Source organism: Hemitrygon akajei, chromosome 6 (genome assembly GCF_048418815.1).
Source record: "Hemitrygon akajei chromosome 6, sHemAka1.3, whole genome shotgun sequence".
Classification (NCBI taxonomy): domain Eukaryota; kingdom Metazoa; phylum Chordata; class Chondrichthyes; order Myliobatiformes; family Dasyatidae; genus Hemitrygon; species Hemitrygon akajei.
Genome location: NC_133129.1, coordinates 34764500 through 34780506, shown reverse-complemented (window position 1 = coordinate 34780506; position 16007 = coordinate 34764500). Strand labels below are relative to the sequence as shown.

At 43.9% G+C, this 16007-nt stretch overlaps 1 protein-coding gene across 17 annotated transcripts in view; it reads right to left on the bottom strand.

Annotated features, from left to right (window-relative positions):
* LOC140728939 (teneurin-3) overlaps window positions 1-16007 on the bottom strand; it is a 2305574-nt gene that overhangs the window by 173987 nt on the left and 2115580 nt on the right. For all 17 annotated transcript variants that reach the window (XM_073048051.1, XM_073048055.1, XM_073048053.1 and 14 more), the window contains one exon: window positions 10800-11014. In XM_073048051.1, coding sequence (XP_072904152.1) covers window positions 10800-11014 — 215 coding nt within the window. The remainder of the gene's footprint in view (window positions 1-10799; window positions 11015-16007) is intronic.

Genomic DNA, 16007 nt, shown 5'->3' with positions numbered 1-16007 from the left:
GCAACTGCAGAATGTTCTCAAGGGGGAGAGGGAACAGCTAGGGGGCCATGGTGCATATTGGCACCAATGACAAAGACAGAAACGGGGAAGAGGTCCTATGCGATGTGTAGAGTTCGGGAAGAGGCTGAAGAGGAGGACCTCTGAGGTAGTAATCTCCAGATTACTCCCTGTGCCACAGGCTAGTGTAGGTCAGAATAGGGTGATAGCACGGATGAAGGAGTAGCTGAGGAGATGGTGCAGGGAACAGGGTTTCAAGTTCCTGGATCATTGGAACCTCTGCTGGGGAATAGGAACCTGTACAAGAGGGAAGGGTTGCATCTGAACTGGAGGGGAGCTGATACCCTGGCTGAGACATTTGCTGTTGCTGCTTGGGGGAGTTTAAACAAGTTTTATAGGGGGCTGGGAGCCCCAGGTCAGTAAAGGGAGGATCAAACCAGAAGATAGCGATGTCAGGGAAAGTATTGAAAAGCAAAATCAAAATAACAGGTATGTTGGATCGGATAGTTTGAAGTGTATATATTATAATGCAAAGAGTATTATGGGTAAGGATAGTGAACTTAGAGCATGGATCAGTACATGGAATCATGATGTTGTGTCAATACTGAAACTTGGCTGAGAGAGGGGTATGAATGGACGATTACTATTTCAGATTTTTGAAGTTTTAGAGAAAATAGAGGAGGAGGTAAAAGAGAGGATGGGGATGTGTGGAGTGGTATAAAATCAATCACAGTGTTCAAAAAAATAACAGCGACCAGGTGGTTGAAGGGGACTGGAACACAGCCAACAAGTTAAACTGGTTTTTCAACAGGTGTGATGAGGAGGTTTCTGTTTACCCCTCTACAACCCATCCACGGCCCAGCAACCCCCCTCTCACCCCTCGTTCTCCGTCTCTCGTCAGGGACAATGGAGAGCCAACTCCCACCGGCATGTGGACTGTCACTGCTGAGCAGGTCAGGGGAGAGTTGAGCAGACTTCACCCGGGCCGCGTCAGCCCAAGGGTACTCAAGGTGTGTGGAGCCCTTCAATTCATCTTTAATCTGAGCCTGAGCCTGAGTCTGGAGAGGGTCCCTGTGCTGTGGAAAACATTCCCGCCTGGTTCCAGTACCCAAGAAGACATGCCCCACCATGCCCAGTGACTACAGACCAGTGGCACTGACCTCATTAGAAAAACTGGTCCTGACACACTTTCAGACCATCCTAAATCCACTACTGGGTTGCTTACCAACCAGATATCAGAGTCGAGGATGCCATTATCTTCCTGCTTCAATGGGCTTACACCCATCTAGATGAGCCAGGCAGCACTGTGAGAATCATGTTCTTGGATTTCTCCAGTGCTTTTAACACCATACAACCTGCTTTGCTAGGGAGTAACCTCACTGATACTGTGGTTAGCAGCACAGGAGCTTCTCAGGAGACTGTCTTGTTCTCTTCTTGTTCGCTGTCTACACCTCGGACTTCAGATACAACTGGGAGACCTGCCACCTGTGGAGTTTTTGGATGATTCAGCAGCTGTGGGCTGTAACAGCTGGGGTCACAATGCTGAGCACAGAAAACTGGTGGCCAATTTTGTTGAATGGTGTGGGCTGGATCACCAGCAGCTCTACATCACTAAGACAAAGGAGTTGGTGGTGGACTTCAGGAAAGTGAAAACATCCTTCATTCTCACCTCCAAGGGATCAGATGTGGAAGTCACCTGGGACTACAAATACCTGGGAACTCATCTGGACAAAAAAATGGACTGGACTAAAAATACTGTGGCTCTGTACAAGAAGGGACAGAGCCGTCCCTACTTCCTGAGGAGGCTCTGGTCATTCAACGTCTGCAGTACTGTGTTGCAGATGTTCTACGACTCAGTGGTGGCCGGCATTCTGTTCTACGCTGTAGTCTGCTGGGGCAGCAGGGTGAGAGAAGCTGACGCCAAGAAGATCGATAAGCTTGCCAGGAAGGCTGGTTCTGGTCTGGGAGTGGAACTGGATTCCCTGGTGATTGTATCTGAGAGGAGGATGCTGCCGAAACTACAGAACATTATGGACAATCCCTCTCACCCTCTCCATGACACACTGGACAAACAGAGGAGGGTGGTTAGTAACAGACTGATTCCACTGAGGTGCACCACTGAACCCCACAGGAGATCCTTTTTCCCTGTGGCTATAAGACTCTACAACTCCTTCTCCTTAAGTACATAGTTTCATTACACATCTGTATTTTGCACTATTACCTTTTAATGCACATTTTCTTGTACCACAATGCTTACATTTTAGAGTATAAATTTCTGACTGAGCAACCTTGCAACAGTAACTTCCTTCAGGATAAATATAGTTTTATCTTCTTGTATCTTATCTTGTGGGAGTGTTTTTAATTGGAGTAGGGCAAATTACGACGGCATGAGGCAGGAACTAAGAGTTAATTGGGAACACCTTTTCTCTGGCAAGACCACACCTGACATGTGGAGGTTGTTTGAAGATCAATTGCACAGAGTACAGAAAGGGTATGTTCATGTTGGAGGGAAGAAGGGGATGGAAAGATGAGAGAACCTTGGATGTCCAGAGGTGATGAATTTAGTCGGGAAGAAAAGGGAAAAGTATGTAAAGCTTTAGGGGTTGGGAGAAAATGAAGCACATAAAAGAGTATAAAGAAGCCAGGGAAGAACTAAAGTAGGGAATTAGGGAAGTCAGGAGGGGCCATGAAAAGTCCTTGGCAAGTAGGATTAAGGTGAATCCCAAGGCAATCTATACATATATATAAAAAACAAGAGGATAACTAGAGATGGGGTGGGACCACTCAATGATAAAGGGGGGAACATTTGGTTGAATGTGGAGAATGTGAGTGAGGTACTTAATGAGTACTTTGCTTCAGTATTCACCAAGAAAAAGGATATGGAGGACCAGGAGATCAGTATTGTGTGTATAAATAGGTTAAGACATTAAGAGGTCAAGGAGGAGTAAGTGCTGAGTATTAAGGTAGATAAGTGCCCAGGTCCTGATAAGGTTTAAACCCAGGTCATTGAAGAAGGCAAGAGATGAGATTACTGGGCCCTTGACCAGTATCTTCATGTCCTCTTTAGCCACAGGCGAGGTCCTGGACAACTGACGAGTGGCTAATGTACTTCGATTTAAGAAGGGAACACGGAAACTTCCTGGGAACTATAGACCGGTGAGCCTCACATCTGTAGTAGCAAAATTGCTGGAGAAAATTGTTAGGGATAGGATATATGAGCATTTGGAAACCCATCGTCTTATTAGGGAGAGCTAGCATGGTTTTGTGCATGGCAGGTTATGTCTTATCAACTTGAATTGAGTTTTTGACAAGGTGATGAGAGAGACTGATGAGGTAAGGGCAGTGGGCGTTGTCTATATGGACTTTAGTAAGGTGTTTGCAAAGTCCCTCATTGGAGGCTAATGTAGAAAATTAAGGCGCATGGGACCTGCAGTGAATTAGCTGTTTGGATTCAGAACTGGTTTGCACATAGAAACAGAGGGTAGTGGTTGAAGGGACTTGTTCAAGCTCCGTAATTAGTGGTGTTCTGCAGAAATCTGTGCTGGGACCTCTGCTGTTTGTGATGTATATAAATAACCTGGATAAAAATGTAGATGGGTGGTTTATTAAGTTTGCAGATGATACCAAGATTGGTGGAGTTGTGGATAGTGTAGAAGACCGGCAAAGAATACAGTGTGATACAGATCAATTGCACATATGGGCAGAGAAATGGTAGAAATCTGAGTTTAACCCAGATAAATGTGAAGTGTTGCAATTTGGTAGGGAACCGCAAGGAGACCGTACACTGTTACAGGCAAGGTCCTTAACAGTGTTGCTGAGCAGATATCTTGGGATCCAAGTTCATAGCTTCTTGAAAGTGGCTACACTGGTCAATAAGGTGGTTAAGAAGGATAATGGAATGCTTGCTTGTATTAGTTGAGGCTCTGAGTTCAAAAGTCAAGAGGTGATGTTGCATGTTGCAAGGGCCTGTTCCGGTGTTGAAGTCCCTTCAACCACTACCCTCTGCTTCTATGTGTATATGGAATACTGCATATAGTTCTGGTCACCCCACTATGGGAAGGACATTGAGGCTTTGGAAATGGTGCAGGAAAGGTCTGATAGGATGCTGGCTGGTTTAGAGGGCATGTGCTATCATGCGCGGCTGGATAAACTTGGGTTGTTTTTCTGGAGTGCTGGCGGCTGAGGGGAGATCTGATAGAAGTGTACAAGATTCTGAGAGGCATAGATAGAGTGGACAGAGAGTATTTGCCACATCCAATGCCAGAGGGTTGTGAGGGTCAAGAGAGATCATGGATGCCTAGAATGTGCTTCCTAGTATGTAGAAAAATAGCCCTTAACTCAGCAGTGGAGTTATCGGGGCACCGTCATGACGGTGTCTCTGTAGCAATTCTTGCTTTTACAAGGCCGAGTTGTTAGCTCGACGCTCAACCCAGCACGGATGGAAAGTGTGCTGGATTCGAACTCGGGAGCCTTCAATCCGAAGTCCGGCGCTGATGACACCAGCTGGAGCTTCCTATTATGTAGTAGAGACAAATACATTGGAGGCTTTTAAGCGAGGTTTGGATAGGCACATGGATGTAAGGAAGATGGAGGGATATGGACATTGTGTAGGTAGGAGGGATTAGTGTTCGTATGTTTTTAGTTTGCTTTTTAGCTGGGTCGGCACAACACTGTGGGCTGAAGGGCCTGTTCCTGTGTTGTACTGTTCTGTGTTCAATAAAGGGATTCAAGGGAGATCGGGAAAATTGTGTATTTTGCCCAGGAAAAAGTAATGACCTAGAACCGATCTACCTGAAAAGGGGGTGGAGGTAAAAGATCACATCATTTCTGTAAGGTACCCGGAAGAGCCATGAACGGCAAGTCAAAAGACCAAGAGCAGGGATTTGAGAATATCAGCAGGGACCCAAAAGGCTTTTTGGTCATCTCCTGTGCCATAAATTTCTTCGATCCTCTGGTCATTGGTGTTAAGCACATGATAGAATAAGAAAGACTAATAGTACTTGCACCCTTACCTTCAGTTCCACTGGCTGTGATATGTAGACAGTACAGATGATGTCCATAAATTGTGCAAGCAATTAACTTGTCGTAATTAAAAACTAATGGAGGGCATTAGTCAGGCATCGTGTGTTTGAGAGAGAGAATTGCTTTGTTTCGCCCTGCCTGAGCGGCAACATTATGTTTTTATTTCAAATTTCAGCCCCTTCAGAGGTTACAGTAGATACACAGAAGAACAGGACCCCAAATTATCATATTAAGATTCAATACCTGTCCTAATGCTGATACAAGAGTGAATTGTGAATTTCCATTGTGAATTGCCAGTGGATACCTGCAGGCAGTTGTTTAAACTCAGACAATAACAACTACAAAAGCATGAATAAATCAGGATGTAAACAACTTTGCTTTCACCCAGTAACATATAATTGGAACTGCATGACTACTCAGTGGCTAAAGCACTTGCATTAAAAATACACAAAGGGGGCAGTACTACACACAACCATAGACTTGAGGAATACTACACAAAGTTCACTAACTGCCTGCTACTAACGCCTGTAGAAACTCATCAATGTGGTCCATTGTCACTAATAAGTACCTGCTTATAGACTATAGTTGTCGATCTACAGGTAGACTTCAAATTGTGAGGTGATAAGGTCCTGAAGAAGGGTCTCAGCCCAAAATTTCATCTGTTTATTTATTCCCATGGATACTACTGAGTTCCTCCAGCATTTTGCACACATGCTGCTTTGGATTTCCAGCATCTGCAGAATTTCTTGTGTTTGTGAAGTGATAAGGGTTTCCGTTTTAATTTGGCTCGGGTGAATTGGTTATTATTATTCTTTGTAAAATCTACTACTTGTTATCGAAAAAATACTTAGGTCAATGCTGTATCTTTCAATGGCATTCGTGTCCCCCTCCTGCTAACAGCCCATCTGACCACATAATCATATTCTTCTTTTCCTTTCTTCCTTGTGTAGCTTGTAAGTGCAGTTATGCAACATACCTTATTAATGTGCTGTATTAGGTTCCCTGGTTAGTCCCACTTTCAAGGTCAGGTTTCTCCTTATTAACTTACTGGATGCTTTCCTGACCATCTCCAAAGTTCAGGGCTTCCGATACCAGGAAACTTACTCTAATCAGCAAATCTTTTGCATAAACTTAAAAGAAAACATCTGTTTGATCATCCAGCATCCTTCTCACTTCTAGAGAAATAAGCTTCAGCTTGTACAGTCTTCTCTAATTAATTGATGCATTTCAAAATTCTTGCTTGCTTTCCCCTGGAACTTCATGCCCTGTTAGCAGTATTATTTTATACCATCAGTGCATTGTTCTCTGCATCTGAAATTCATTGAACCAAAGGCAATAAAGTGAACTTTGGATTCCCTTACTTCAAGAGATGAATTTCTCTGCATGTCTCCCCAATTATTGTTTCTAAGAGTTCATTTTAACTGTTGCTAGTCAAACTGGACTATAATTGTTCAGGTAATTATATCCGATTTCATCTGTTCTTCCTTCCAGTAATAAAATTGTTTGATTGTCCAGTCACAATACACAAGTTGCATATTCAATAGTTTATTATATGAAGTGGGGCTGTTTGTGCCTGTTAAGTGTCCTGTGGACTTTATTTATGTAGGCAGTGGAGTTTTTTTATTTGTAACCCAGCTGAGATCTGCACTTTCAGGAAAGCTGAGAGTATTGGAGGGGAAAAAAATTTGCAATGGATTTTGGCATTGCAGAATAAATTCAATTTCTACACGTGTGCTGACTTCAACATGGCAAGTTAAGGGATTGAGAACACAGATAAGCTATACTTCATTAGGTGACTGTGATGGACCAGCAACTTGAACAAATAAAATGCATGCTCTAACAGACTGCCAGTGTGACCTTTATATCATTGAAGAATGTATTGAACTAGCTGGGATAAAAGCAGATAAAATCATATCATGTGGTACAAGTGGTCAGCATGGATTCTCATTAAGAATTTAGGTAAGTTCTCCATAGTTTGTGTTGCTCCTTTTACTCTGAACAAAGAGAAATATTGATCTGCAAGTTATTTTCAAACCAACATTTTCAGAAAGTGGTATGTAGTAGTTTCAGGCAGCTATTGATCCTCCTTGCATCAGCCTTCATTACCAGCTAGATTGACCTAATTTATTTAACAAAGCTTAAAGCAATCTCAGATGACAAGAAAATGGCATGTGATTGATGTGCTCTCGCTTCCTGACTGAATTAAGTAAGGCAATCGAAAATTTGAGGGCTGCATTTGGCTTCAGATTAGGGGTAGGCATCTCACATTCAGCTTCCCCAGGGTAATGCTCTTTAAACTGGGCAACTGTTGGAGCTGGAGCAGACTACCTATGTTTGAAGGGACTGGTGAGAATGGAACATTGAAATTTTATATATGTGGAGGGTAGATATTGGTGAAAAAGCAATACTGGAAAAGACTCTTCTCCTGTATTGACAATACCTGAACGACAGTTTGCAAGATGGTGTTAAGGTTGGGGCTTGAGGCTAATATGTACAGTACTGCTTTGCTGATTTGGAGTGGACGTGTTCGAGATTTCAATGGGTTATGCAAGGACAGTAACTATAAAGTACCTGTGTCCTTTGTTTGCCAGTATGGGATTCGACCTCATGAGAACTTGACTGGGTTTGGAGAGGAGTCCCGCGATCAGGCAGCCGCCTGAACGGAGAACCTGGAGAAATGTCTCAGTGTCTGAAAGGACTGTGAAATGAAGGTCCCGAGGTTTGGAAGTGGATGAGGCAAAGGCACAATGTCGACATTATTCAAGTGACACCGGCAGTTCCAAGAGCAAAACAATAAAAATGCTGGAAATCTGAAGGAAGAACAGATAATACTGTTGACATTCAGCAGGTCAGACACGTTCCCAGGGGAGAAAATGATTTAATGACCTGTCGTTGTTCCCACCTGGTAACCTGTTTTCAGTTCCTCAGTACCTATTTCAGCATGCATTTACCCAGGAGCTCCAGGTCTAAGTACACCCTGAATCTAAAATAACGATGTTCTGCTCCTTATGATTCTGGTGCTAGCTTGAAAGCTTGTTGAATCCATTATGTATGTTTTAGGAACTGACTGTAATACTGATTAATAAAACGAGAATAAAGTTGAGTAGCTTCTTATCAGACTGATCTGAGAAGACACGGAAATGATTTTTTATTACTGCACCAGGGTGATGCAGAGTCACTCTGGTAGTTCTCAAGGGTTTGTTATCTGTGAAACAAATACTCTGCAGAAATTCACAGCTAGGGTTGTGAATACACAGACTGCACAATAATACACTGAACAAGCTGGAGAATTTCAATCAACTCAGACTGGTCAGTTTTTTTTGGAGAACTGCAAACATAATTGCGGGGATGTAAAGCGAATGTCTCCAAACATAGCCGTCAAGATTACCGACGAGAAAGGAAATCAAATGCGGGCTTCCTTTCAATGTCAGCGCCTGACGGCACGAAAACAAACTGAGAAGTGATCTTCTGAAAGCTCCATGTGCTGGCATTTCACAGTGCATTAATACACAAAATGGGGAAGTAAATTCACACAACTGACAAAACATCATCCTCTAATTAAAGTACAAACACTTTCTCCGCAAACGAGCGTCGTGACGGCAAGTGGAGTTGGTCTGGGTTGCAAAAAGCTTTTCAAGTCGGGAGGAAATATCGTGGGATTGAAAGCAGTGAGGTAACTCGATTGCGAATGATGACGGACGTGAGGCTGCAGGGACCAGCTCGTCAAGCTTGATTCCTATTTGTTTTTTCTTGTTCTGGAACATCATAGTCCGCATGAAATCAGGTCCTTCAGCACACTGAGTCTGTGCTGGTCATCAACCACCCATTTACACTAATCTGACAACAGTCCCCTTTACTCTCTCACATTCCTATTAATTGCATCCTGTGAAGTCAAACCAGTGTAGAACTTAAAGCAATGACAGACAGGGCATGAGGGGGTTAATCATGGAACAGAGGGACCTGGGACTACAGGTGCATAGTTGGAAGTGGTGTCACAGGTAGTCCAGGTGGTAAAAAGGGCATTTAGCAAGCTAGCCTTCTTCAGTTGTGGCCCAGAACTGGGTCATTAAGTCACAGTTGCATCAGTCAGTACTGGGGTGGGACTTGTACAGTTATGGTCACTCTATTACAGGAAAGATGTGGTTAAACCGGAAAAAGCTCAGAAAAGTGCCGTGACGAGAGGGCCGGAGTTATTGGGGGCAGTTGGCCAGACTAGATGTTTATTCCTTAGAACAGAGGAGAATGAGGGTGACCCAACAGAAATGCTCAGAACTATGAGAGGCAGAGATAAAGTGGACAGCAACAGTCTTTTTCCCAGGGTGGTGCAGTCCAAAACTAGGGGGTATAGATTTAGGGTTAAAGGAGAAACATTGTATGTTCTCCCCGTGAATGCGTGTGTTCCGTCTGGGAACTCCAGTTTCCTCCCACAGTCCGAAGATGTACCAGCTGGTAGGTTCATTACTGACTGTAATTTGTCCTACGATTAGGCTAGGATCAAATCTGGGAGTTGATCTGTGGCACAGCCCGAAGGACCGCAGAGGCCTATTCCACACTGCATCTCAATGAGCAGATACATTTTAAAGGGAGCTGACGGGCAACTTTTTCCACACAGAAGATGGTGAGTATATGGAAGGTACTGCAGGAAGAACGGTTGAGATGGGTAATAGACTATCGTTTAAGAAGCACTTGGATAGGTACATGGAGTGGTGGGGCATAAAGCAGGAAATTGGGACTTGTCGTGCAGGCACTCTGATTGACATGGACCCAACGGGGTGAAGACCTGCATCTGTGCTATATTGCTCCATAACCCCAAAACTGCCCTGCAGATTCTACCAGTACACTACAGGCAATTTACTGGGGTCAATTAATCTACCAACGTGCACTCTTTGGGATGAGGGATCACCTGTGAGTGTTAGGTATGTGCGACCTACACACAGATGGTAATGGGTGTCAGAGTTAAACTGTGTCTGCACCTCTCTCATCTGCACCAGTACACTTCCCCAGATGTGCTAGATCTTTAAAAAAAAATCAGCAGGGAGAGGTGGATGCAAGCAGAACGACAGGGACCAGATAGCGTATGCATGTTACAGAGCTGAGCAGTGAACCTCACGTGGGTCTCCAGGATACCACAGGGACAGGAGACTATCGTATTAAGAGATGAATGAGCCACTGGCAATACATTCAATGGAGCAGAGAAGGTTAATTGAATATTTTTAATAGATATTTTTTTAATTATGTTATAGTTTGACTGAGTGAATTGGGAAAGAACTTTTCCACCGGTTGGGAAAAGTCATGGTTGAGGGACAGCTTTAATGTCCTTAGAGGGAAAAATGGACAAATGCTGGAGGAGGGGAGAACAGGCCTTTGGGATGGATTAGACTGGAGGAGTACTGGCAACAACGTGAAGAACAGAATTGGATTCTTCTGTATCTTATGTTTGTGCAGCACTCCCTTCGGGCTCCAGAAACAGCAGCACAAGTTATATTGGAGCTAAAACAAGAGGGTGAAAGGAATGGAAATCAAGCAAATAAAAATAGAAAATGATGGTAAGTTAATTTATATTTTGCAATACTTTTCAGATGTACATACTGTTGACATCAATGACCTCAGAACAAGTTTCAGAACTTTATTGAGGAAATTCCTGGGAAACAACTGGAGACAGGAACAAATATGTGAAATAGTTTATTCAGGCTGCAATAAAATGCCATTGTGGAATTGATGGGGAAAGTTCAAGGCAGATGGAATCACAGTGATATGCATTAATTTGTTATAAGCCATACCTGAGTGTGTGAGGGAGGCAGTCCCTTTCTGCCGTACACACCAATCAATGCATCCTTGGGAAGAGATATGTTGAACTTCAGGAACTGGGGCTGGTCAATAAAGAGCTGGGCTCTCCAGAAGACCCCTGGGGGCACCTCCTGTATAGTTCGCCGGCCCAGGTCCACCTCACCTGAATCGATGGTATTGTTTTCTTGATGAGGGAATCCAAATTTTCCTTGAAAGAAAGAAAATAATTTCAGAATGGAAGACACAGGGCCTCTGCAGATTGATATCCTTATCATTCTTCAGGTTGAATGTCTGAAGGTGACCATTTTCCTCCAGGCTCCTACCCTTTCGTTAAAGACGTCTACTGACATAGGCAGTGCACTTATAGATAAGAAAACACAATGCAATAATGTACTAGGCTACCAATGTCAAAGGAGAATGTCAAATCCCATTGTATAATCAAACGTACTTTTGATGGATTGTGGATTAGCATTGGAAAAAATTGCTATAAAACTGTTGGATCCAGACTACTAATGTAACTCATAGAAGTTGTCATAGATCAGGTTTGGATGTGAATCGTTGAAGTTCAAATTCAAGTTTATTATCATTCAACCATATGTATGTATGCCACCAAATGAAGCAACATTCCTCTGGACCAAGGTGTTAATAAATAATAAGGTGTATTTATAAAACAAATCAAAAATTGAACTGTATATGCTACTGGTGCTTCATGCGTGATGAGACCTAGGTGGTGGCAGGGAGTTAGTAGTCTGATGACGTGGGGGAAGAAGTTGTTTTCCATCCTAATAGTCCTTGCCCTAATGCTGTGGTATCTCCTGCATGATGTTAGGGAGTCAGAGATTGTTGGACGGATGGGAGGGATCACTGACAATCCCAAGGGCTCTATGTATGCAGTGCTCTTAATAAATATCTCTTAATAGGTGGAAGAGAGACCCTGATGATCCTCTCAGCAGTCCTGGCAATCCTTTGTAGGGTTTTGTGGTCAGACCAGATGCCTTTGCACACAATCTTGTTGACCCTTAAAGTTATCCAGCAAGTCACTCTGTTGAACAGACGGTTGCTTCAAAGGGTGGTCCAACATCAACATTTGTGGGGTAGCCCATAGGCAGTAAATGACAACACAGGAACAAATAAAATCCACACATCAACACTTCGACTGTTTTTCTACAGAGTCATAATTTCTTTAGAAGAGTTCTGATTTTTCTGGGTTTCTAATTTCACTTATGCTGTTGATGAATGTAATGCTTAACATTCCGGATCTATAACATCTGAAACAGGAAAGACAGACATCTTTTCCTCAGCTTGTCACTGAAATACGGCCTACTTGTATTGAATTGTACCCCTTTCTCTGAATGCCAAGCTTAAATGATGATTGAGCGGAGAGCCAGACACTTGTTCCCAGGGCAGAAATGGTAATACATGGGACCATAATTTTCAGGTGATTGGAGGAAAGTATATTGTAGATGTCAGTGGTAGTGAGTGCATGCAACGCCCTGCCAAGTGTGGTGGTAGACGAAAATACATTAGAGGCATTAAAGAAACTCTTAGACAGGCATATTGTTTTTGTTTTTTGTTCCTTTCCATGCCTTGTGGCTCACGGGGATGCAACCTTGCCGTTTCTTTAGCAAATGTCCCTTTCTCATGAGGCCGAGTTGCTCGCTCGATGCTCAACCCAGTGAGGATGGAAAGTGTGCGAGGAACCGGCCGGATTTGAACGCAGGACCATTCGCCTCAAAGTCTGGTGCTGACGTCACGACACCACCAGCCGGCAAGATAGGCACATGGATGTTAGAAAGATGGAGGGCAATGTAAGAGGCAAGGGTTGGATTTATGTTAGAGTCAGCTGGAAGGTCAGCATGCTGTCATGGACTGAAGCACCTGTACTGCGCTGTTCCAAACAGAATGGGGTTCAACAAAGATCCCCAGGTTATCCGAAATGCTACCATTCCTTCAGAGACTTAGTGAACATTTAAAACTGTTGGGGTCTGTTTCTGCGTCACCTCATCCTCACACTTAAAGGCTGAGAAACAGAATATTCATTCATCATAACTATTCTATCCTGTCTTTTGTTTTGCAGACAAGCATTCTGCACTCTTCCCAGAAGGATGGGAACTAAGTAGGAACCGTAAGTAAATAGCCATGTCTCACAGATGATGGGAAAGGCTACTGCACCGTGCTGGAGTCTGTCCTTCACTTTAAATATGCCGATAAACTGAAGCACTTATTCATGCACAGCTGCTTTACAAAATGACAATACGGTATCTATTGTAAAGTTGCTTCGGGATGCTGGATCAGATTTTTGTTCCATTCTATTATAATGGGGACAGACCCAGTTTGCAATGTTTCAGAGAAGACTCATTGTGCTCATCATCAGTTAACCATCTGGGGAGCAGAGTAACACAAGAAATGGAATTTTAGGGCAAACATGCCAGAAGGCTTGTTTAGCTTAAAAACCAATTGACTGAAACTTTTGTCTGAGCTGCTGCGAATTAAGTATGTACATTTAACCAGATTTCACTGGCACGACTCTAAAACAAGCAAACACGTAATGATCGTATAATCTGATATCTTTGTGAAAATGAGTGAGAAGTAAATTGCAATGATCCCTTTTCCAGACACTGTTGCTATTATATAAATGCGGGAAAAAGTCTTGTTTAAAGTCACTGGATTTACTTTCTTAGGTTAGCATGAGGGAGCTTGGTAGCCAGGCAGACATGCATCCTGGGAACACAGTGTGTGGTGTTGATAATGTACACAATCAGTTCCCATTCATGCATGTATTCATCACCTCTGACTCAACAATTGTAAATTATATCCTATGGAGTGGGGTAAATGAGCAACATGTGGGCATCTCGACGATGTGAAATGTAATCTTACATCCGCATCCAACAAAGGAAGTCAGTTGTTCAGAAATACTAAAATCTCACGGTGAAACACAAAAGATTAAAATCCAAAGCAGCACACACAAAATGCCGGCAGAACTCAGCAGGGCAGGCAGCATCTTCCGACATGAATAAACATTTCATGTCTTGAGCTGAGACTTCCTCAAGATTGGAAAGGAAGGGGGAAGAAGCTAGAAGAAGAAGCGAGGGGGAGGGGAAGAAGGACGAGCTGGAAGGTGATAGGTGAAGCCAGGTGGATGGGGGAGGGGTGAAGTAAGAAGCTGGGTGGTCTTTAGTGGAACAGGTAAAGGACTGGAGAAGAAGGAATCTGATAGGAGAGGAGAGTGGACCATGGGAGGAAGGGAAGGAGGAGGGGCACCAGGAGGATGTGATAGGCAGGTGAGAAGATGTAAGAGGCCAGAGAGGAAAACAGAAGAGGGAAGGGGAAGGAAAAATGATATTACCAGGAGAAATTGATATTTATGTCATCAGGCTGGAGGCTACCCAGACAGAATATGAGGGGCTGATCACCCTGTTCGTTGCACAAGAGGAAGCCATACACCGACACGTCGGTATAGGAACGGGAATACGAATTAAAATGGCTGGCTACTGTGAAACTTGGCGGATGGAGGAAAGGTGCTTGATGAGACCCACTTCATGTTGGGTCTTGCCAATGTATAGGAGGCCACATCAGGAGCATCGGACACAACACACGGACCCAACAGATGTGCAGTTGAAGTATTGTCTCCAACCTGATGGCATGAACATTGATTTCTTGAACTTCCAGTAATGCGCCCCCCTTCACCAGTCCCCCATTCCCATCTCTCACCTTTATCTCCTTCCTTGCCCATCACCTCCCTCTGGTGCTCCTCCCCTTTCTCTTTCTTCCATGGTCTTCTGTCCTCTCCTATTATATTTCCATTTCTCCTATTATATTGCCACTACTGCAATAACGAGCAAGTTAATGCAGTAGTAGAAGCCAGCTTTTTCCAGCTTCGTACTATTGCTAAAATCAAGCCGTTTCTCTTTTTCAAAGATCTCGAGAAAGTCATCCACGCCCTTTTATCCTCCCACTTGGACTATTCCAACTCCCTGTATACTGGGATTAGTCAGTAGTCCCTGCCCCGCCTGCAGCTGGTCCAGAACGCTGCAGCCAGGCTCCTGACAGATGGCGGGAAGAGGGATCATACATATTACTTCTATCCTGGCCTCTCTCCACTGGCTACCAGTACCATTCTCCTGTTTGTTTATAAAGCCCTAAATGGGCTGGCCTCCTCGTGAATCGCAGACCTTCTAACCCCTTATTCTACTTCCAGGTCCCTCAGGCCGGCTGACTTGGGGCTCCTGCTTGTCGCGTGATCTAAATTTAAGCTCAGGGGTGACCGCATCTTTGCTGTTGCAGCCCCCAGACCGTGGAACAGCATTCCCCTCCCTATCAGATCTGCCCTCTCCATTGACTCTTTTAAGTCTGGGCTCAAAACTTACCTTTATTCACTAGCATTTTAATCTTCCTGATGTGGCTGATTTTTGGCTTCTGCCGAGGCTCATGTGTTGTTTATTTTGTGCCTATAAGCTGAGTGCCTTGTTGTTTATATCTGTGTTTTTTGTATTTGTGATTTCAGCTACCTGTTACGGTTTGTACAGCACTTTGGTCAAAATGGGTTGTTTTTAAATGTGCTTTGTAAATAAATTGGACTTGACTTGACTTCCCCCCTCACTAATCAACTTCCCAGATCTTTACTTCACCCCCAATTTCATTTATCTCCTTATTTTTCTTCCTCCCCCTCACAATCTTCTAACTGACTTCTTTTATTTTTTCTCCAGTCCTGATGAAGGTCTTGGCCCAAAACCTCCACTGCACTCTTTTCCACAGATGCTGTCTGGCCCGCTGAGTTCCTCCAGTAATTTATGAGGCAGAGAAGTGTGTTGTTATCATCATCATCCAACTTGGTCTGAGATCGTGTTGGGGGGAAACCGCTTCTGGCACCAACAGAGCATGCCCACAACTCACCAACCCCAACCCATACATCTTCGGAATGTGGGAGGAAACCCGAGCACCCAGAAGAAACCTACGCAATCCTGGGGAGAACATACACCTTTCGGACAGCGGTGAGAAATGAACTCCCCACCCCCCCAGATCTGTATATAATTCTGCTAACCATTATGCTAGCACGCCATGCACCTTAACTGCACTGGGTCAACTTTATAACCCAGACAAAATTGCCGAGGTGGCTCTGTCTTGGTAGAACGAGGACAACCACTGACAAAAGTTCCAATTCTCCCAGAATGCAGAACACTGTCAAACCACATCCATGGTTT